General features: G+C 40.2%; 2 protein-coding genes across 2 annotated transcripts; both read left to right on the forward strand.

Moving 5' to 3' along the window:
* Positions 1-893: 893 nt before the first annotated feature.
* On the forward strand, positions 894-20,399 carry LOC115775401 (uncharacterized). The gene is made up of 3 exons (XM_030722933.1): positions 894-999; positions 19,564-20,158; positions 20,239-20,399. The coding sequence occupies exons 2-3, from the start codon at positions 19,591-19,593 to the stop codon at positions 20,277-20,279; spliced, it is 609 nt and encodes a 202-aa protein (XP_030578793.1). The 5' UTR covers positions 894-999; positions 19,564-19,590; the 3' UTR covers positions 20,280-20,399.
* Positions 2,588-18,895, forward strand: LOC115775400 (uncharacterized). The gene is made up of 5 exons (XM_030722932.1): positions 2,588-3,004; positions 3,843-4,173; positions 17,642-17,682; positions 17,765-17,798; positions 18,239-18,895. The coding sequence occupies exons 1-5, from the start codon at positions 2,934-2,936 to the stop codon at positions 18,764-18,766; spliced, it is 1,005 nt and encodes a 334-aa protein (XP_030578792.1). The 5' UTR covers positions 2,588-2,933; the 3' UTR covers positions 18,767-18,895.
* Positions 20,400-22,125: the final 1,726 nt, after the last annotated feature.

The following is a 22,125-nucleotide window of genomic DNA, read 5'->3' on the forward strand; positions in this document are numbered from 1 at the left end:
AGCCTACCTCAGCTGTCTTCTCCTGGAGGAAAGCCACCTTGGCCAGCAAGCTGTGGCAATAACCCGCCTCAGGGTGAAGATCATCACATCTTATGGGCCTGATCCAGCAGACCTGCAATCATAATCACACAAATTAAATGTTTATTTTTCAAATCAATTCACATTGCTAAAAATCACTAGCAATCTGGAGCAGCTAGTCTGGTGGCCTACCCTTCAATTTATTTTCAGGAGCTAATTCTGCATCTTCAAGTACATAATATGTCTTACACTTGGACGGACTCATTTAAACAGGCCAATTTAATACTAAATTCATATTTGGGGTGTCTGTTACCTGTACGCCAGTCTTTGAACAGAACTCTCTGAGCAAGGAGAGTTTCTGGAGGCCGCAGAGCTCCACCAGGTGGTTTGGACCAGAGCTGTTCCACAAAAAAAAAAAAAAGGGGGAAAGGAAGGGGGAGAGTTCTGTTTAAAGAATGGCGTACAGGTAACAGACACCCCAAATATGCATTTAGTATTAAATTGGCCTGTTTAAATGAGTCCGTCCAAGTGTAAGACATATTATGTAGTTTAAGTTGCAGAATTAGCTCTTGAAAAAGCACTTTTTAAATCCTGTGTCCACACTAGTTGAGACTGAGAGACTATTACTTTGACAACCAAAGCAAAGTTCCTGTTGATCCAGATGACATCCTCAACATTCTCCCTGTTAAGCATGTTCACATGCCAACTGTGAATGCCTCAAAAGCATATCACGCTGCACAGACCTCTATTGAGAAGGGTAGGTCACCAGACTGCTAGTGATTTTTAGCAGTGTGAATTGATTTGAAAAATAAACATTTAATTTGTGTGATTCTGATTGCAGGTCTGCTGGATCAGGCCCATGAGCAGCTAAAAGAAGCAGTCTACCTGTATGGTAGGGTGTGTGATGATCTTCACCCTGGGGCGGGTTATTGCCACAGCTTGCTGGCCAAGGTGGCTTTGCTCCAGGAGAAGACAGCTGAGGTAGGTTGAGCACTCAGCAACCCTTCAGTGACTCTGAGCTAGAAACATTATAACATAGCTTTGAGGGGAAACTGAACCTTTTTTAGACATGCATACAGTACTTGATTACTGTAATACTTAACTGATTACTTACTTTAATAGTTTAATGGTAACCTCTGCACTCACAGAGAAATCAAAATCAGTTCTTCCTTAAGAAGAGTTCCAGTGATGTAAAGAAATAAAGTTCTATATGAGGCTGATGATTCACACACTAACATGGAAGCAATGAGCTGCTGGAAGCTTCTTCCTGTCACTGGCTCAGCTGAGGAATCACCAGATCACCATCACACAGACGGATGGACGAGTGGACCGACACTCAGCATCATCCCAGCACTTTTTATCTCTACATCAAACATCGGCATCTATGTTTTCCACTTCTTTTATATCTTTAATCAGCAAATATAGATGTGCTCTTTGACCTGAATGATTCATTAGGATGCAGTGCTGCTCGCCACCATGGTTGTTTGGCTCTCCAGGACAGCAGTTAGAAAAAGGCGTAAATGTGCCGTCACTCCAGAACCAAGAACCTTCCTGGAAACATCAGAAAATCATGATGTCACAATTTGATGAAAGAGCTTTTGAAGTAGTTGTCAGGTTCTAGCTGACATTTATAGCTCTGCTGCATCAGAGGCTCCGATCCATGTTAATGGAAACCTGTGAGTGTGACTTTTTAGGAGGGTTTGAATTTCAATGGATTCTCCCAAACTGTGTATATGAAGATTAGCTCCCATAGAAAGAGTCAGCAGGACTGATGCAGACCACACACACACACACACACACACACACACACACACACACACACACACACACACAAACAGCACAGAGCCTTGGAAGCATTAACAGCTGCAGTCAAACATCTGTATGACCTGGAAGCTGAAAGCACTGAAACTCTTCACTCAGCATTAGATTTGTTCTTGCTCTAAACAAAAACATTGGGCCACACTGTTCAGGTGTGAAGAAGCAGTCACGTGATTTCAGGAAACGGCGCCTCGTTTGGCTTTTATAACGTGAAATTGTGAAAAACGATTCGGACCTCCACACAGACTTGATGTGAAAACGCCCCCTTTGCTCCACACAGACCTCGAGGCTTTAGTATCAGATGGAACATCACTAATGTTTCCCTGTTTGCAGTCTCCAAAGGACGACCGCTCACCTGCATAACTCACCTGCTGAGTCTGCTCCTCTTCATCTACACTCTCTGGTCCAGTGGCGGCTGGCCAGTAGGGGGCGCTTGGGCGCCGCCCCCTTTAAATTGTTTAGATAATAAATGATTTCTGAACTGCAAAATACTTAGAAATGTATTTATTCATACTGTGTGTCCAATAGACATGTTAGAATTTATTAAAATAGTAAATACATAATTCTATTTAATTGCTCACATTGTGCACACTTCCTATCCTATGTGCAGGGCGCCGTTCTAATGAGAGTGTATGTAGGCGCATCAACTTTTGGCAAGCAGGTGATCTGAGGCTGACTTTTGATTGGTTATTTAAGGTTTTCCACAGGGCGCAGCGCTCTGCGTCCCGGACACACCCATTCTGTTGTGTCATTACTGGTAGAGTGTCAGTACTGGCTAATTTTTTTTAAAACATTGTGTGATTGGACAATCCCCGATTCGACTCATTAGCGCAGCTGCAGTTCGTTAGGTCGATTCACGTTTACGTTTGCAAAGTGGAGTAGTTTCAAAATGAGAGAAAATTCTGTTTTGTCTTTACAAAAAAATGCTTTTACAAAGCGTTCACTTGAAGAAAAAAACAGGATAAAGGAGCTTGGACCGGATCGTCCCAATTTACAAATTCAGCAGCAGGCAAGTGATCGTGGACGATCCTACACGCGGGCTTTTTCCAGCTCTTCTTATGACAAGCGGAGTTGGCTAGCTGGATGTGATGTAAGCAATGCCTTTTACTGCTTTCCGTGTTTGCTATTTCAAAGTTCTGGCACGGAGGCAATGTGGACAACAACTGGGGTAAGAGACTTAAAACATCTTTCAGAAAAATGCAAACGGCACGAAAACAGCCGCAGCCACCTAGACAATGCAATGAAGCTAAGTTTTTGGGGGAAACTTAGCATTGCTCAACAGCTAGATGAACGCTACAGGATTGCTGTTAGAAGGCACAATGAAGAGGTGACAAAAAATCGGCACATCCTTTCTAGAATAATAGACTGTGTTAAGTTTTGTGGAGCCTTTGAGCTGGCCTTGTGTGGTCATGACGAAAGTAAGAGCTCTGAAAATCCCGGGATCTTTCATGGGTTGGTTGATTTTGTTGCTTCTCTTGATGGAGTACTAAAAGAGCACCTTGAGAATGCTACTGTGTTTAAGGGAACTTCGAAAACTGTGCAGAATGAGCTACTGGACTGTATGTTTTCTGTTCTGAAGGAGCATATAATCAAAGAAGCACAGAGCAGTGATTTTCTTTCTATCCAGGCAGACGAGACTGTGGATGTTGCTACGCAGTGCCAGCTTGTGCTTGTACTACGCTATATCGATGCCAAAAACACTGTGCAGGAAAGGTTTTTTGAGTTTATCCCTCTGCAGTCGGCTACAGCTGATTCCATTGCTACAGCCCTAAAAGAACGTCTTGCAACTATTCTTCCTGAGGATCAAAAGGCGAAGCTAATCTGTCAGGCATATGATGGAGCCAGCGAGGTGCCACTGCAGGTGTTCAGAAGAAGATACAAGATGTGTACCCAAATGCCCACTACATCCACTGCTATGCTCATCAGCTCAATCTAATAATGCAACAGGCCACTTCTCACATAACCAAAGTTAGAATTTTTTTTTCTAACCTTAGTGGATTTTCCAGCTTTTTTTCCAGATCATCCAAGCGCACAAGCGTTCTTGATAAAGTTGTGGCCCACAGACTACCAGCATCCAGCAATGTCAGATGGAACTTTCACAGCCGTGCCATCAATACTGTGTTTGAGCACAGAGAGGACCTCATCCGCTGTTTCCAAAGCATACAAGACTCTGGTGACTTTGACCCCATTACCGTCAGAGAGGCTGGAGCATTTGCCATGCTACTGGAGGATCAGGATTTTAAGTTCTTTCTGCAACTTTTCCACCATATCATGCCTCATGTGGACCTTCTCTATGCCAAACTCCAGAAGAAGGTCATAGATTCAGTCTGTATCCAGGAGAGTAGTAATATTATGGCACTTTTTTTGATTGACAGGTAACAGGTGGGGGTCAAAGGTCATGCGCGTACATGAGAGTCCTCGTGCGCGTGCGTGTGATCGTGCGTGTTTGAATGATTTATGACTATCAGCTGCATGTGTGTGTGAGTGGATGTGGTGTCTGGAAAAAGGGCTATCCCATCCACACTGTTTGGGGGCTATGCTTTAAATAAACTCTTTCTTAACAGGAGGTATGAGCATCAAAGGCTGTAAGAAGAAGAAGAAGAAGAAGAAGAAACAGCCTTTATTGTCCCACAGAGGGGAAATTTGGGTGTAACAGCAGCCGCAGTTATTATAAATATAAATAAAGATATAATAATTCACACTATTAAGAAAAGAATATATATAAAATCAACAAACAATATTAACCTTAATACTACTACTAATAATAATAACACTATATACAATGTGCATGATGTGCCGGACTATTTACAGTATATTATATATTATCCTACATTGTGTAGGTTATTGTGGTTTTTGTTGGGAGCAGTGATGGTTATAAAGTCTTACAGCTGCTGGGAGGAAGGATCTGCGGTAACGCTCCTTTGTGCATTTAGGATGCAGCAGTCTGTCACTGAAGGAGCTCTCCAGCTCAGCAACAGTTTCATGCATGGGATGGGAGACCTTGTCCATCAGTGATGTTATTTTGGTCAGAGTCCTTCTGTCTCCCACCACCTGCACTGAGTAGTAATTCTCCACAGGCAATTGTATCATCTGTTTTAACTATAAGACAATGCATAAAAAACAGACCAACACCTGTTGAAACACCTGTTGAAACCAGCCGAATTCGTCTATCCCACACTCTCTCTCCCACGATCGCTCATGATAAGAAAGACAATGATCGACAGCTGTATGTGTATCACTGCAGGAGGAGGGCAAACCCATCCACACTGTTTGGGGGCTATGCTTTAAATAAACTCTTTCTTAACAGGAGGTATGAGCATCAAAGGCTGTAATTCTCCACACATGCAATTGTACAATCTGTTTTTAACTAAAAGTCGATGCAGCGCAAAAATAAATTAAAAAATACGGATATCACTACATTTCCCATCAGGCAATGTGACGCTTTTTTTACTACGTCACAAAAAGCGACAGGCGACCGGTCTTTGTTTACAGCTGGGAGGCATGTTGCTTTCACGTTTCAACGAGCTCGTCAGTTTCTTAAAAAGAAAAGTTATTTTTAATTTGATTTAACATTCAGGATATAATGATAATAGACAGGTCAGAACGCAGTACTTTTCCAGAGAGAACAGGTGATGGTTAAAAAAGGAGTGAGGGGAGGGTTTCCAACAAACAAACAGGGCACACACTCAGTCATAAAAAAAAAAGGGCTGTGGTTTATAAAGCATGCAAGCAAGCATAGCGAAGACCGTAACATTCACTAACACTCTGTGAAGACGATCGCCGCGCACTTTTCCTCGTTTTTCCACAGACTCCGGAGCAAAGGCTACTCTCTCTGTCTTTTTAAATGGCTTCAGGTAAGCATATTCTTTTTTTTTAAACAATAGTATGTGAACCAAAACTGTATTCTGTATATCAACTCATTTCTTTTTAAAAAAAAAATAATGGTGTGTTTGTCTATTACATGAATGTTGGCTACATAACTAACAATTTTTCTGTTTTTGTTTTTCCAGACGTTAAAACTTCAACTGTTACAACTTCACAACCATCACAGATGCTGACCGTTCCTCCTCCTCCTCCTGATTCCTCATCTTCTTCACTTTCACCATCTCACCAATTACATGAAGAGCAACTGACGAAGTACGGCGTCGCGGGCGTTAAGCTCGTCACACTACGCCTTCTGTGTACGGCGGTGGAGAGGTATCATGAAGAGATATGTCACGAATGTCAAGTCAAGCGCCCTATCGATAAGAACCACGGTTGTATGCAGCATGTTCCTGAGTTCTTCTACGGTCGTCATTACGACGAAGTGATGAAAAGATTCTGGTCGGATCGTCTCATTCCCGCTATCAGGCTGTTCTTATGGGCCAACAGTCTGGACGACGCACGTAAGGATTTCACACATATTGTGGTTGCCCAAGCGTCTGAATTGAAAGATGCAATAAACATCATAGAAGCCATAGAGAGTGTGCGATATGAACTGGAGGAGGAGTATTTATTTGAGGACATAGCAGTAGAACTTCTCATGGTGGAAAACTACTGGTTAGGCAAACACAGGATGTGTATGTAATACATTCTCTGTATTTTTGGTTTATGGGTTGAAATAAAAATCAATGTTAAAAAACTGTACAGGCTGCTCATTTTTTAACTCTGCATTCCTCATGGAAAACACAGTGCAATATATGTTTAAACATCACATACTATGACCCAAACTATGGTTAAAGCAATAGCTGTGTATTTTCCTATCCAAGGTGGGGGAAAAAAAGAGTTTTTACAGGATTCTTGTTTTCTATTTGTTATCACATCTGCATTTTGTTAAAAACACTAACTGACTAATTTTCAGATACAAAGAGGTCGACACTCATTAGGTGAACTCTCATTCATGTACACTTTAACAATTCATTCCCAATTACCAGTGTGTGTGTGTGTGTGTGTGTGTGTGTGTGTGTGTGTACTTCAGTTTTTTTAAAAATCCACAGTTAAAACTTTCTGAATAGTCTGTTTTTATTCAATAATAATAAACCCGTCATCAGTGTGAAAGGGATCATAGCATTAGTTTCTCATCATCCATCATTATAAATTTGACTCAATAAAAGTCAGAACATAAAGTAAAACATCACAGGTTTAGATTAGTATTACCCCCACTTCACTTTGTGATTTGTGAAGCTGGATCTGGTGTACCACGGCCGCTGATGAAATTCCATCACTATCAGTGAACTGTTTTGGGTAGGAGCTGGCATCTGACTTCACATTGCCCCCATCCTCTCGTCTCCGTCTGTATCCTCTCCTGACCTTACCCACCATATTGCTATCCTGGCTTTAAATGTGCAAATATGTTTCTGCTCTGTCGCAGAGGTTTTTGTAACCTTATACTGTGTATGTGCATATGTATACAAAGTATGAGATGATTTTTTTCCTCACTCATCCCTATATGTTTTCACTATTGTTTCTGTCTTTTTTAATGGCAGCGCCTCCAGAAGGTGGGCAGCATGGTCACAGTTCACCTATCTCCCCATGTTTGTTCTGTTTGTCTTCTTGGATGGGTGTTCTGTTAACTGTAATTTCCCCATTGTGGGATCAATAAAGTATCATCAAATAGATGTACGTCCCTAAAAAAAACCCAAAGTCTCAGTCATGCGAGGCCTAAATTGTTTTTATTCATAAAGAATCAAAAAAAACTTCACATGCACAGTTGTTTTGATCAAATGTAAGCTCGACAAGATCCCCTGACAGGATGAGTTGAATAACATCAAGAGCTATTTCCCTAAAACACTAACGAGTGTAGAAGATCATTTAATCATTAAAGATATGTTTTTTTCACACACTTTAACCACAGAGTGCATTGAATGATACCATAATCTTCTGTATCATCCCTCCTATGACCACTCCTATGTACGATTTAAAAATCCACAACTTGATGGTTAAGCCTGTCTTTTGACCTGGATAAATAAACTTAAACTACTTTTTATTTTACCCAAAAGCATATATATCAGCTTTCAGCACCATAGGGCATATCCTCTAACCGCTTGCCTGCACAAAGAGTCTAAAGTCAGCACAGAAACACGCTGTGGAAACAGCACAACTTAAAATACGTTTGGTTTTTTTCCTGTATCGTAGCCTGCACACAGGGTTAGCGTCAGAGCAAAGGATCATGGGAGTTCTCATGGCGGTGTTTATGTGTTTAGTTATAGAGTTATCAGCTATGTTTTGCTGCTCTCTCTCATTATTATTAGTTTGAGATGTGAATTACGCACGTTGTGTGGTATGAGGTTAGTTAGTTAATGGAACACCGTGACTGTGACGGGCCTAACCGCTAAAGGCCTAGGGTCAGCGTGACTGCTTCAGCGCACGTCCTGTGCGAGTAAAACAACAGTACCTGCATATGACCAGTAGGATGAATTCAGGACTTAGGTTATAAGCTTGTCTCTGCAGCGTTTGCACAGTGCGAAGGTTTTACAATGTCACAGAAGTACGATCTGGTGGAACTGCGCAACTTCCCTGTGGAGACGTGTCAGCTGCACGCGGTCGTGCTCGACTTTGTGAAACTTACCGTCAAGGCCGTTCTAAACATGATTATTCAAAAACACAGAAGAGAGATTTGCGCAGGTTGTGAAACCTCACAAAGAAGGCACACCTGTGGGGCTCCGTTAGAGAGGCACTACTTTTTCAAGTATTATGATCACCTATCGAAAAAGTTTTGGAATGGATATTTCATACCTATATTAATGGAAATTCTCCGTTTGGAAGGTTTCACTCCGGACACACACAGGCTCATGGGCGCTACGGAGGCTTATCTCCACGAGTTAAGAGAGGTCAAAGATATTGAACGGGCGCTTTTTGAATTGGAGGACAGCGTTATCGGTGTCAAACGAACATCTGTTGACCATGTTTTAAATCAAAAGTATCATCTGTGGGTTTAACTTCATTGTATGCATTTAAATCGAAACTGCATACTTTTTGGCCGGTTCCATCGTTTGTACTTGATTTACTTAACTTATGTTATAAAATTTTAATTATTTTATGTCTATGAACATGTAGCTATGTGACGTTTGTATCTCTGTTTCACACGATTATATTCTACTGATGCTTATCTTAGTCTGAACACCCATGAAAATAAGAGATTTTTTAATCTCAATGGCAATTTCCTTGCTAAAATATCATCTTAGTTTGATTTCACTATAGTGGACTTAAGTATTTTTTCATATCACTGTTTGTTGATGCACAAAGTGTGCGACAAGATGATTTTTTAAAAATAAAAGTCTGTAATGTAGTACTGGTGAGACACAGTAGCGTTTTTATACACAAATCTGCACACTTTCTCATGCCTAAGTATTGAGCAGACACTCGATGGGGTCGTATAGGCATGATCCATGCTACAAAAGACCTAAACTTAATGCATTTATATATTTTTGTGCTTCAAGCGTGTGCTACAGACAGGTTATTGAGGTTAAAAGGAAAAAAAAAAAGACCACACAACTCTGCTCATAAACCCTAAAGGTGTTAAAGCATCTTTGTACTTCAGCATCGCTGTTACCAACATTATTCTTAAAGATAATTACCCGTCTATTCATCTCCTGTTTGATCCATAAAGACTTTATATGATCATATATCACACCAAACAGTTCACAAACTCCATGTTGGACACGCAGGACGTGTAGCCACACAAAGTATTTTGTTTATCTCCACAGTTTGTATATCTCTCCTATTGTGGTTTTAGTTTAAAGCAGCTGTACAAGAGAGAGAGAAAAGCATTAACTACATTCTAACAGTACACATGAAAGAAAGCTCAAAGTTTACTCAATCAGCGCACATCTACTGGGTGAATATCAGTTAGGATTAGCTACCAGGCTTTGTTTTATGAGTAAAATCATCTGTATTGAATTATATTACTTGTGTTTCTATATACAAAACATTCAACGCTCTGAAAACATTATTGCAGCAGGGTCCTTTATACACACTTTACAAGCTTTGTCTAAATAAAGTTCACAGATTAAGCAAAAATGGACTCTAAGCAAATGCAAATTCCCACAGACTGGAGAAGGAGATAACTCAGAAAACCTCATTCACACAGATCAACAACAACAACGACCCCCACACATACACAAATCCTACCAACACCAACAGTAGTCCACCTGTTCTAACATCTCCCATCACACCCCCAACAGACCAACGACACCACTTCTCCCCCACATCACCCCATGTCAGCAGTCTAATGTTTACGTTTGTAGTAGTGGCTAAACTATGTTTTTAACACACAGTATAACCACATGGATTATTCTACTCATGAATGGCTCTATAACAACTTTTCTTCACTACAGACTATACCCAAAGAAATATGTTTCTCTCCACTAAACCCAAAAGCTTTATAGGAATGAAAGCCTTATGAATTTACCACTGTTTTAATTCCTTTCACGCCAACCCATCATGAGCTATGATTGACTAAATTAGCCACGTATTTTCAGGGCCTACATCAGTTGTAAGTGGATTCTGAAACTAAGTTAAATAAAAATAATGCAGTTGCACGAGGGTTTCAGGCTTCACACTTACTTCATACCTGCTAGAGGAATACCAGGCTCATGTAGTTTGAAGAAACAATTTTAAAACATTTATTTAACAAGATACATTCACACGTATTTTGTTGTAATTAAAGGGGTCTCTTACACTTAGTTTGTAACCACAAATTTATTCTGTAGTAAACATCATGAATTTTTACGTGTGTGACAGTTTTTAATGATCAGATACACATGACCAGTAATAAAGAGAAGCCTGTATGGAATCATATGATCTCGGTGGTACTTTTTGCATCCCTAGGTATCAGAAACTGTTTTCATTTATTAGTGATTTTGTGCGTACCATGGATAAGGACTGTCAACCATTTGTTTTACACTTGATATGAATCAAACACACGTACCATAGACTATGTATCATTTAGTGGCAGTTAGACGCTTGTAATACAACGCTTGTTTTACCATGACACCCTCCCCTTTCACAGGCAGTCTTTAAAAACCGTGGTCGATTGTTGTAAGGTCATATATTTTCACAACACAGACTTTGGGACAAGAATATGGCGTTTTACAACTCTTCTGATCAGACAATCCTCGACGAACAAAGTACAATCAGTACAGTCGCTGAAACATCTGAAGTCTCTGAATACTTCGTCCCTACGTCTGAAAAATGGTGTGTTGGTGACGAGGAGTCGGTCTGGAGTACATCGCCTCCGCAACCTGGACTATCGAGCCCAGCGAGGATGATGAGGAAGATTTGTGGCAATTTAATCCTTCACCAGCCATCGATGCAACAGAGTGGACCTGGCCTCCTTTCAGTGGACCACAGAAAACACCTGACCCCGAATCGCTTAAGGATTCGTCATGTGATCTGACCTGGTGGAAGGGTCCACAGACAACAATTGCCCATGTTCGTGGTGCGACCCCAACTTCCACACACGTCGCCACCGTATACACACCAACAAGAGCAAGGATGGGATTTCGGTGTAGCTGCAATGTTAGACATTCCACGTATCCGGGGTGAGGAGAAAGCACTGATCCTAAACCGCTCTGGATTCAGGATGAGGAACACCCTATGTACCTGAATGGTGGACCCCTCAGACACCGCCGCAGTTTGAGACCCCTTGTAACATTTACAGTAACAATCATTGAGAAAAATTGTTTGTTTGATACGCTTGTGTGTATAAATCATTTGATGCCTCACGTTGTTTTGTTTTTTTATGATATGTGATGGAATAATCGTTCATAAAGCAGGAGTGATACAGCGTTTTGCGTACGCTTAAAAGCTAAAGTTTTGTGTTCCACTTTTCTGTGCTTACTGATCTCAGCTACAAAATGTCCAAAACTAACGATTCTTTTCTTGTCAGAGAGACATTAAACATCTGGTCATGTGTATCTGATCATTAAAAACTGTCACACACGTAAAAATCATGATGTTTACTACAGAATAAATTTGTGGTTACAAACTAAGTGTAAGAGACCCTTTAATTACAACAAAATACGTGTGAATGTATCTTGTTAAATAAATGTTTTAAAATTGTTTCTTCAAACTACATGAGCCTGGTATTCCTCTAGCAGGTATGAAGTAAGTGTGAAGCCTGAAACCCTCGTGCAACTGCATTATTTTTATTTAACTTAGTTTCAGAATCCACTTACAACTGATGTAGGCCCTGAAAATACGTGGCTAATTTAGTCAATCATAGCTCATGATGGGTTGGCGTGAAAGGAATTAAAACAGTGGTAAATTCATAAGGCTTTCATTCCTATAAAGCTTTTGGGTTTAGTGGAGAGAAACATATTTCTTTGGGTATAGTCTGTAGTGAAGAAAAGTTGTTATAGAGCCATTCATGAGTAGAATAATCCATGTGGTTATACTGTGTGTTAAAAACATAGTTTAGCCACTACTACAAACGTAACATTAGACTGCTGACATGGGGTGATGTGGGGGAGAAGTGGTGTCGTGGTCTGTCTGGGGTTGATGGGAGTGTCCTAGACAGGTGGCTACTGTTGTTGTGGTTTAGGATTGTGTATGTTGTGGGGGTCGCTGTTGTTGTTAGATCTGTGGTGAATGAGGTTTACTCTGAGTTATCTCCTCTCCAGTCCTGTAGGGAATTTGCATTTGCTTAGAGTCCATTTTTGCTTAATCTGTGAACTTTATTTAGACAAAGCTTGTAAAGTGTGTATAAAGGACCCTGCTGCAATAATGTTTTCAGAGCGTTGAATGTTTTGTATATAGAAACACAAGTAATATAATTCAATACAGATGATTTTACTCATAAAACAAAGCCTGGTAGCTAATCCTAACTGATATTCACCCAGTAGATGTGCGCTGATTGAGTAAACTTTGAGCTTTCTTTCATGTGTACTGTTAGAATGTAGTTAATGCTTTTCTCTCTCTCTTGTACAGCTGCTTTAAACTAAAACCACAATAGGAGAGATATACAAACTGTGGAGATAAACAAAATACTTTGTGTGGCTACACGTCCTGCGTGTCCAACATGGAGTTTGTGAACTGTTTGGTGTGATATATGATCATATAAAGTCTTTATGGATCAAACAGGAGATGAATAGACGGGTAATTATCTTTAAGAATAATGTTGGTAACAGCGATGCTGAAGTACAAAGATGCTTTAACACCTTTAGGGTTTATGAGCAGAGTTGTGTGGACTTTTTTTTTTTCCTTTTAACCTCAATAACCTGTCTGTAGCACACGCTTGAAGCACAAAAATATATAAATGCATTAAGTTTAGGTCTTTTGTAGCATGGATCATGCCTATACGACCCCATCGAGTGTCTGCTCAATACTTAGGCATGAGAAAGTGTGCAGATTTGTGTATAAAAACGCTACTGTGTCTCACCAGTACTACATTACAGACTTTTATTTTTAAAAAATCATCTTGTCGCACACTTTGTGCATCAACAAACAGTGATATGAAAAAATACTTAAGTCCACTATAGTGAAATCAAACTAAGATGATATTTTAGCAAGGAAATTGCCATTGAGATTAAAAAATCTCTTATTTTCATGGGTGTTCAGACTAAGATAAGCATCAGTAGAATATAATCATGTGAAACAGAGATACAAACGTCACATAGCTACATGTTCATAGACATAAAATAATTAAAATTTTATAACATAAGTTAAGTAAATCAAGTACAAACGATGGAACCGGCCAAAAAGTATGCAGTTTCGATTTAAATGCATACAATGAAGTTAAACCCACAGATGATACTTTTGATTTAAAACATGGTCAACAGATGTTCGTTTGACACCGATAACGCTGTCCTCCAATTCAAAAAGCGCCCGTTCAATATCTTTGACCTCTCTTAACTCGTGGAGATAAGCCTCCGTAGCGCCCATGAGCCTGTGTGTGTCCGGAGTGAAACCTTCCAAACGGAGAATTTCCATTAATATAGGTATGAAATATCCATTCCAAAACTTTTTCGATAGGTGATCATAATACTTGAAAAAGTAGTGCCTCTCTAACGGAGCCCCACAGGTGTGCCTTCTTTGTGAGGTTTCACAACCTGCGCAAATCTCTCTTCTGTGTTTTTGAATAATCATGTTTAGAACGGCCTTGACGGTAAGTTTCACAAAGTCGAGCACGACCGCGTGCAGCTGACACGTCTCCACAGGGAAGTTGCGCAGTTCCACCAGATCGTACTTCTGTGACATTGTAAAACCTTCGCACTGTGCAAACGCTGCAGAGACAAGCTTATAACCTAAGTCCTGAATTCATCCTACTGGTCATATGCAGGTACTGTTGTTTTACTCGCACAGGACGTGCGCTGAAGCAGTCACGCTGACCCTAGGCCTTTAGCGGTTAGGCCCGTCACAGTCACGGTGTTCCATTAACTAACTAACCTCATACCACACAACGTGCGTAATTCACATCTCAAACTAATAATAATGAGAGAGAGCAGCAAAACATAGCTGATAACTCTATAACTAAACACATAAACACCGCCATGAGAACTCCCATGATCCTTTGCTCTGACGCTAACCCTGTGTGCAGGCTACGATACAGGAAAAAAACCAAACGTATTTTAAGTTGTGCTGTTTCCACAGCGTGTTTCTGTGCTGACTTTAGACTCTTTGTGCAGGCAAGCGGTTAGAGGATATGCCCTATGGTGCTGAAAGCTGATATATATGCTTTTGGGTAAAATAAAAAGTAGTTTAAGTTTATTTATCCAGGTCAAAAGACAGGCTTAACCATCAAGTTGTGGATTTTTAAATCGTACATAGGAGTGGTCATAGGAGGGATGATACAGAAGATTATGGTATCATTCAATGCACTCTGTGGTTAAAGTGTGTGAAAAAAACATATCTTTAATGATTAAATGATCTTCTACACTCGTTAGTGTTTTAGGGAAATAGCTCTTGATGTTATTCAACTCATCCTGTCAGGGGATCTTGTCGAGCTTACATTTGATCAAAACAACTGTGCATGTGAAGTTTTTTTTGATTCTTTATGAATAAAAACAATTTAGGCCTCGCTTGACTGAGACTTTGGGTTTTTTTTAGGGACGTACATCTATTTGATGATACTTTATTGATCCCACAATGGGGAAATTACAGTTAACAGAACACCCATCCAAGAAGACAAACAGAACAAACATGGGGAGATAGGTGAACTGTGACCATGCTGCCCACCTTCTGGAGGCGCTGCCATTAAAAAAGACAGAAACAATAGTGAAAACATATAGGGATGAGTGAGGAAAAAAATCATCTCATACTTTGTATACATATGCACATACACAGTATAAGGTTACAAAAACCTCTGCGACAGAGCAGAAACATATTTGCACATTTAAAGCCAGGATAGCAATATGGTGGGTAAGGTCAGGAGAGGATACAGACGGAGACGAGAGGATGGGGGCAATGTGAAGTCAGATGCCAGCTCCTACCCAAAACAGTTCACTGATAGTGATGGAATTTCATCAGCGGCCGTGGTACACCAGATCCAGCTTCACAAATCACAAAGTGAAGTGGGGGTAATACTAATCTAAACCTGTGATGTTTTACTTTATGTTCTGACTTTTATTGAGTCAAATTTATAATGATGGATGATGAGAAACTAATGCTATGATCCCTTTCACACTGATGACGGGTTTATTATTATTGAATAAAAACAGACTATTCAGAAAGTTTTAACTGTGGATTTTTAAAAAAACTGAAGTAACACACACACACACACACACACACACACACACACACTGGTAATTGGGAATGAATAGTTAAAGTGTACATGAATGAGAGTTCACCTAATGAGTGTCGACCTCTTTGTATCTGAAAATTAGTCAGTTAGTGTTTTTAACAAAATGCAGATGTGATAACAAATAGAAAACAAGAATCCTGTAAAAACTCTTTTTTTCCCCCACCTTGGATAGGAAAATACACAGCTATTGCTTTAACCATAGTTTGGGTCATAGTATGTGATGTTTAAACATATATTGCACTGTGTTTTCCATGAGGAATGCAGAGTTAAAAAATGAGCAGCCTGTACAGTTTTTTAACATTGATTTTTATTTCAACCCATAAACCAAAAATACAGAGAATGTATTACATACACATCCTGTGTTTGCCTAACCAGTAGTTTTCCACCATGAGAAGTTCTACTGCTATGTCCTCAAATAAATACTCCTCCTCCAGTTCATATCGCACACTCTCTATGGCTTCTATGATGTTTATTGCATCTTTCAATTCAGACGCTTGGGCAACCACAATATGTGTGAAATCCTTACGTGCGTCGTCCAGACTGTTGGCCCATAAGAACAGCCTGATAGCGGGAATGAGACGATCCGACCAGAATCTTTTCATCACTTCGTCGTAATGACGACCGTAGAAGAACTCAGGAACATGCTGCATACAACCGTGGTTCTTATCGATAGGGCGCTTGACTTGACATTCGTGACATATCTCTTCATGATACCTCTCCACCGCCGTACACAGAAGGCGTAGTGTGACGAGCTTAACGCCCGCGACGCCGTACTTCGTCAGTTGCTCTTCATGTAATTGGTGAGATGGTGAAAGTGAAGAAGATGAGGAATCAGGAGGAGGAGGAGGAACGGTCAGCATCTGTGATGGTTGTGAAGTTGTAACAGTTGAAGTTTTAACGTCTGGAAAAACAAAAACAGAAAAATTGTTAGTTATGTAGCCAACATTCATGTAATAGACAAACACACCATTATTTTTTTTTTTTTAAAAGAAATGAGTTGATATACAGAATACAGTTTTGGTTCACATACTATTGTTTAAAAAAAAAGAATATGCTTACCTGAAGCCATTTAAAAAGACAGAGAGAGTAGCCTTTGCTCCGGAGTCTGTGGAAAAACGAGGAAAAGTGCGCGGCGATCGTCTTCACAGAGTGTTAGTGAATGTTACGGTCTTCGCTATGCTTGCTTGCATGCTTTATAAACCACAGCCCTTTTTTTTTTATGACTGAGTGTGTGCCCTGTTTGTTTGTTGGAAACCCTCCCCTCACTCCTTTTTTAACCATCACCTGTTCTCTCTGGAAAAGTACTGCGTTCTGACCTGTCTATTATCATTATATCCTGAATGTTAAATCAAATTAAAAATAACTTTTCTTTTTAAGAAACTGACGAGCTCGTTGAAACGTGAAAGCAACATGCCTCCCAGCTGTAAACAAAGACCGGTCGCTGTCGCTTTTTGTGACGTAGTAAAAAAAGCGTCACATTGCCTGATGGGAAATGTAGTGATATCCGTATTTTTTAATTTATTTTTGCGCTGCATCGACTTTTAGTTAAAAACAGATTGTACAATTGCATGTGTGGAGAATTACAGCCTTTGATGCTCATACCTCCTGTTAAGAAAGAGTTTATTTAAAGCATAGCCCCCAAACAGTGTGGATGGGTTTGCCCTCCTCCTGCAGTGATACACATACAGCTGTCGATCATTGTCTTTCTTATCATGAGCGATCGTGGGAGAGAGAGTGTGGGATAGACGAATTCGGCTGGTTTCAACAGGTGTTGGTCTGTTTTTTATGCATTGTCTTATAGTTAAAACAGATGATACAAATGCCTGTGGAGAATTACAGCCTTTGATGCTCATACCTCCTGTTAAGAAAGAGTTTATTTAAAGCATAGCCCCCAAACAGTGTGGATGGGATAGCCCTTTTTCCAGACACCACATCCACTCACACACACATGCAGCTGATAGTCATAAATCATTCGAACATGCACGATCACACGCACGCGCACGAGGACTCTCATGTACGCGCATGACCTTTGACCCCCACCTGTTACCTGTCAATCAAAAAAAGTGCCATAATATTACTACTCAGGAGAGCATCCAACAGTTCCAGCAGGACATTCAAAAGATCAGGTAATTGTTTAAATAGCTGATTTTTCTTTTTCTTCTTCTTCTTCTTCATTATTATAATATTGTAAGTATTTCTCTTTGGCAGAAATTCTCTCCACTCCATGGTTGGACAAAGCAGTGTAGGTAGTAGTAAGCCAGTGAAGAAGCGTCGGAAAACCACTGTTACACTGGTTTATAGTAGTGTTATTTAATATATTAGGAAGATGTGCGTTGTAGTTAGAAATACCTTTAGTTGTGTCTATGCTGTGTAGGTATGTTGATGTAATGTTTGTCAGCAAGATATTTTATTATTTAAGTTGTACTGAAGTTTATGGGTAATGGGGAATAAAACATTTGGTTACTGAATTTTGTATAATCTTGTCCCACTAAAATGCTGTAACACATTTCATAACACAGCCTTAAAAAATGGCAGCAAATGTTATTAAAATCAGTAAGTTTATAAATAAAATGTGTTCCTTCTTTCTATGACTTAATAGAAAGGACGAAATAACATTTCATATTTAGAATGAAAAATGTGATTCTAAAATCATAATCTTCATGTTTGTCCTTCTCTCTTAAGGTCTGTGATATCATACTGGGACACACCAGGGAGCGCTTTTCTTTCACAAACCACCTTGTTAGTGCCACACTCCTGCAGGGGGACAGATTTGAACAATACAACACAGCATTTCCTGAAGATGCACTGAGCAACACCTTAAAAGCCTATCCAGTGCTCAATCGAGGTAAGCTGAAGACAGAGCTTACTCTCATCTACAGCAAGGACGAGTTCAAAGCCTGTTGTGGTGCTGTGGGCCTACTCCAGCTGTTTATGGAAAACAATCTAGAAGAAGTCTTTTCAGAAACTGTCACGCTCTTGAAGATCCTCATCACCACACCCATGACCACAGCAGAAGCTGAAAGGTGCTTTTCAACTCTGAAAAGAATCAAGACTTTTCTGAGAAACTCAATGACTCAGGACAGGCTGAATGCATTGGCCATGTTGTCAATGGAGAAAAGACTAGTCACAGAGATGACTGACTTTAACAAGAATGTAATTGAGAAATTTGCAGGGCAGAAGGAAAGGAGGGCAAAATTCATGTTCATATAGTGCTATTTTTTAAGATTTGTTTTGTTTGTTTTTCATTTGTTTGTTTGTGTGCGCCCCCCTCAGTTTTTTTAGCACCAGCCGCCACTGCCCAGATATCTGAACTGTTTGAAATGGTTTTATTAAATTTAATAATTGGACTCCTTATTCTGTTTGTTTTGTGTCATTCCTGTTCGATAAACGAACACGCAGAAACCTAAAGGCTTAAGCAGCAGCACACACACTTATTATTTAACTTCCATACTGCAGTTTTTCCCTGTGTGACACAAACAGGGTGGATGGAGCAGCTACAAAGTTCTCTTTTCTTCACCTACTGATCAGGTGGTTGATGAAGGACCTCCAGCTGTTTCCCAGTAAAGGTTTAATGGTGGTTACAGGGGGAAAAGCTTAATTTAGAAAAATATTTCCTTCCACTCCATCTGAGCTCACTATCTCCGGCACCGGCTCCGCCTCTTTGCGCTTGTGCAGACGGACTTTTACGAACTCCTCATCCCCACTCCATTCCAGTAGGTGGCGGTAATACAGCTCTAAGCTAGTTTGGTCAACCGCAAACCCACAAGAAGAAGAAGACAATGGCGAACTGTAATACAGCTAATGTGAGGGAAACGCTCACATTAGGTGGATCGGATCAGATTGCATCTTTTATTTCTTTCCGATATCCGATCCAGTAATTTAGGTCAGGATCAGACCGATACTGAATATTGGATCAGCGCATCCCTAGTATAAATGGTGCCATTTTATTAAATGTTGCTGCTGCAGTGACACTTGAATTAATCACTTTTTCTTGGCTAATTTTATAGGAGAGGCTGACACAGGTGCAGGAGCCAATGGGCCGGCCATCACTGAAGCTAATCCAAGAAGCGGATACATGTTGGAACAGCACGTACCACATGCTCCAACATGTTTATGACCTCAGAGAACCTCTAGGAGCAGCTTTGGCAGGCCTACATCCTGACATCACCCCACTTTCATCAGAACAATATGACATTATTGCAGACTGTTTAAAAGTGCTGTCCCCATTTAATGATGCCACAGTTGAGCTGTCAGAGGAGAAGAGAGTTTCAGGATCAAAGGTCATTCCCCTTTTATCAATGCTGCACCATGCACTGGAGGAGGAAGACCTGGGAATGGTCCAGACTCCAGAGAGCACAGCAATGGCTGAGAGTCTGAGGAGTCAGTTAAGGGAGAAGCTCTCTGCTTTACAACCAATGAGTGTCATGTCACTGGCAACACTGCTTGATCCCAGGTTTAAAAAGATAGGCTTCTTTAGCCCCAATAAAGCAGCAGATGCAGAGAAGAGGCTCATTTCTGAATGTGCTGCTGTCATACGTAACTACGCCTCTTCCTCATCATCACAACCGCACATATCAGAAGCTTCTCAGCCTGTGACTCAAGGTAAATGGATACCTTCTAATTATGTCATTGCATTTATGTACTTGTTATGTACCTTGTCACTTACAGCCTGTTTGTCTTAGGTAGCAAACTGTGGCATCGTTTGGACACCACAATCCTGTAGACGAGGACCCAAAATGTCACTGCAGAGGCAACGGTGGAGGTCCAAACCTGGCTGAACCAAACGTTGGCAGATTGGAGAACCCCCTAGATTATTGGGAAGCAAAGATAGAGGATATTTTCTAAAGCAGACGAGATCATCTCTAACAAAAGAACCTGCCTGAAGCCCAGCACTGTAGTTGCTTGTAGCTACTGTAGCTTTTATTTCTAAATAAGAATGAATATGAATAAATAAAAATGAATAAATAAAATGTCCGTTGTGTCATGAGCAGTTACAAACCAAGTAACACAATCACATTCACATCACAACCCTCTCCCCAGTTTATTTCCACTTTCCCTCTTTACCCCAACATTGCATCATAAAGACAGACACCATATTAATTATTTCAGGATTTATTTATTGCCATCATACAATTCATTCATTCATTTATTCTGTTCAAGGCTTCACACACTAAAGCCACTTTGTGATTATAATCACCTGTTTTACAGTTACTGTCCTCTTGATGGCGCAGTAGAGTAAATGAAGCACCAAGAAGCTTCGACCCATGGGTTCGCTGAGTGAATGGAAAGCTTCAAAGCTTCAGCTCGCCATCACTACTATTGGGCCCTCACCAACACACTCTGCCTGTTATGCCACCGTCTGTCAGGAGCATTGACCCAGGCTTACCAAACCTAAGCCCCTCCCCCAGAATAAACCACACGAGAATTCAACAGTTAACTCTTTCAATTAGTGATTTCTCTACCTATGAGCAAACAAACCATCCCAATTACCTCTTCTAAAGCTTTGGCACAAGATCGTAAATACATTAGTTTGTTTACAGTGTATCAAAGACTACTTCACAAGAAAAGAGTGGTAAATTCCCCCTTAATATCATGCAAGTGTCAAAAAGAGTAACTGAAGACACTTTAATATACTATGGTAAAAAGTTGATTATTGAGAAGAAAAAAAAGAGAAAAGTTTCAATCCTCTTACAGAGTCAGTATTAAGGTAAAATCTTCATCCTCCCACTCTCTATAATCTCATTCTGTCCTTGTTCATTAGATCAAATTACATCAGGAAATACTGGAAGAGGTTCTAATTTTACAGCAGTGACTTTGGAAAACTCGATTACAACTCTTCATTAGCTTTGTGTTCATTTTTCAGCTCTTCGATTGGCACTGGTGCCATCTCCTACTCCATTTATAGCTGTGGCTTTGCCTCCTGTTCCGCTGGCTGCAACTGACTTTGAAACATCTGCCCACGTCACTTCACTTCTAAGCGCCGAAGGGCTTGCAGTGATGTCCATGCTTCCATTTAGTTCACCTGAGCTCGACTGCATCTCATTGTTTCCCCCACCTTCAGGTTCCTTCCCACAGGTTTCTTGAGCTGAACTTTTCCCTCCTTCATTCACCGTCACGGAAGCAACGTTAGGAAGTTTAAGTCCCAGCTCTTTTGCCACTGCAGCCTTTAGGTTCCAGGTGTTTCTGCTTGTTCTCCTGGAACCTATCACTGTGAAAACACAATCACATCATAAGTGGGCTTCTACATCAGAAAAATATTGAAATAGGCTAAATACAATGCCACAGGATTTAAAAACACCTCAGTTTGGTTTCACGTACACAAATATGAAAATTAAAATTCTCTAAAAACTAGTGTCTAAGTTTAATGTATTTAAAAATCAAAAACACATTTGGTTTCATTGGGTGGTTATTATTCAGATGTTCAAAAACATATTGAGCTTTCTAAAATTGAACAGATTCTTCTTAGATTAATTTGTGAGGTGGTTTTTTTTTTGTTGTTGTTTTGTTTTGGTGGTTTTTTTCCAAGAGAAATGGCACAAAGCTATCCAGCAGAACACACACACCAGAAG

Source organism: Archocentrus centrarchus, unplaced genomic scaffold, assembly GCF_007364275.1.
Source record: "Archocentrus centrarchus isolate MPI-CPG fArcCen1 unplaced genomic scaffold, fArcCen1 scaffold_119_ctg1, whole genome shotgun sequence".
NCBI lineage: Eukaryota > Metazoa > Chordata > Actinopteri > Cichliformes > Cichlidae > Archocentrus > Archocentrus centrarchus.

Coding starts and splice junctions, on each gene's coding strand:
- LOC115775401 (XM_030722933.1), top strand. CDS start 19,591: ATGGGCCGGCCATCACTGAAGCTAATCCAAGAAGCGGATACATGTTGG. Junction 20,159..20,238: donor TTCTCAGCCTGTGACTCAAG/GTAAATGGATAC, acceptor TGTTTGTCTTAG/GTAGCAAACTGTGGCATCGT.
- LOC115775400 (XM_030722932.1), top strand. CDS start 2,934: ATGCCTTTTACTGCTTTCCGTGTTTGCTATTTCAAAGTTCTGGCACGG. Junction 4,174..17,641: donor TAGATTCAGTCTGTATCCAG/GAGAGTAGTAAT, acceptor ATTACTACTCAG/GAGAGCATCCAACAGTTCCA. Junction 17,799..18,238: donor CCATGGTTGGACAAAGCAGT/GTAGGTAGTAGT, acceptor TTCTCTCTTAAG/GTCTGTGATATCATACTGGG.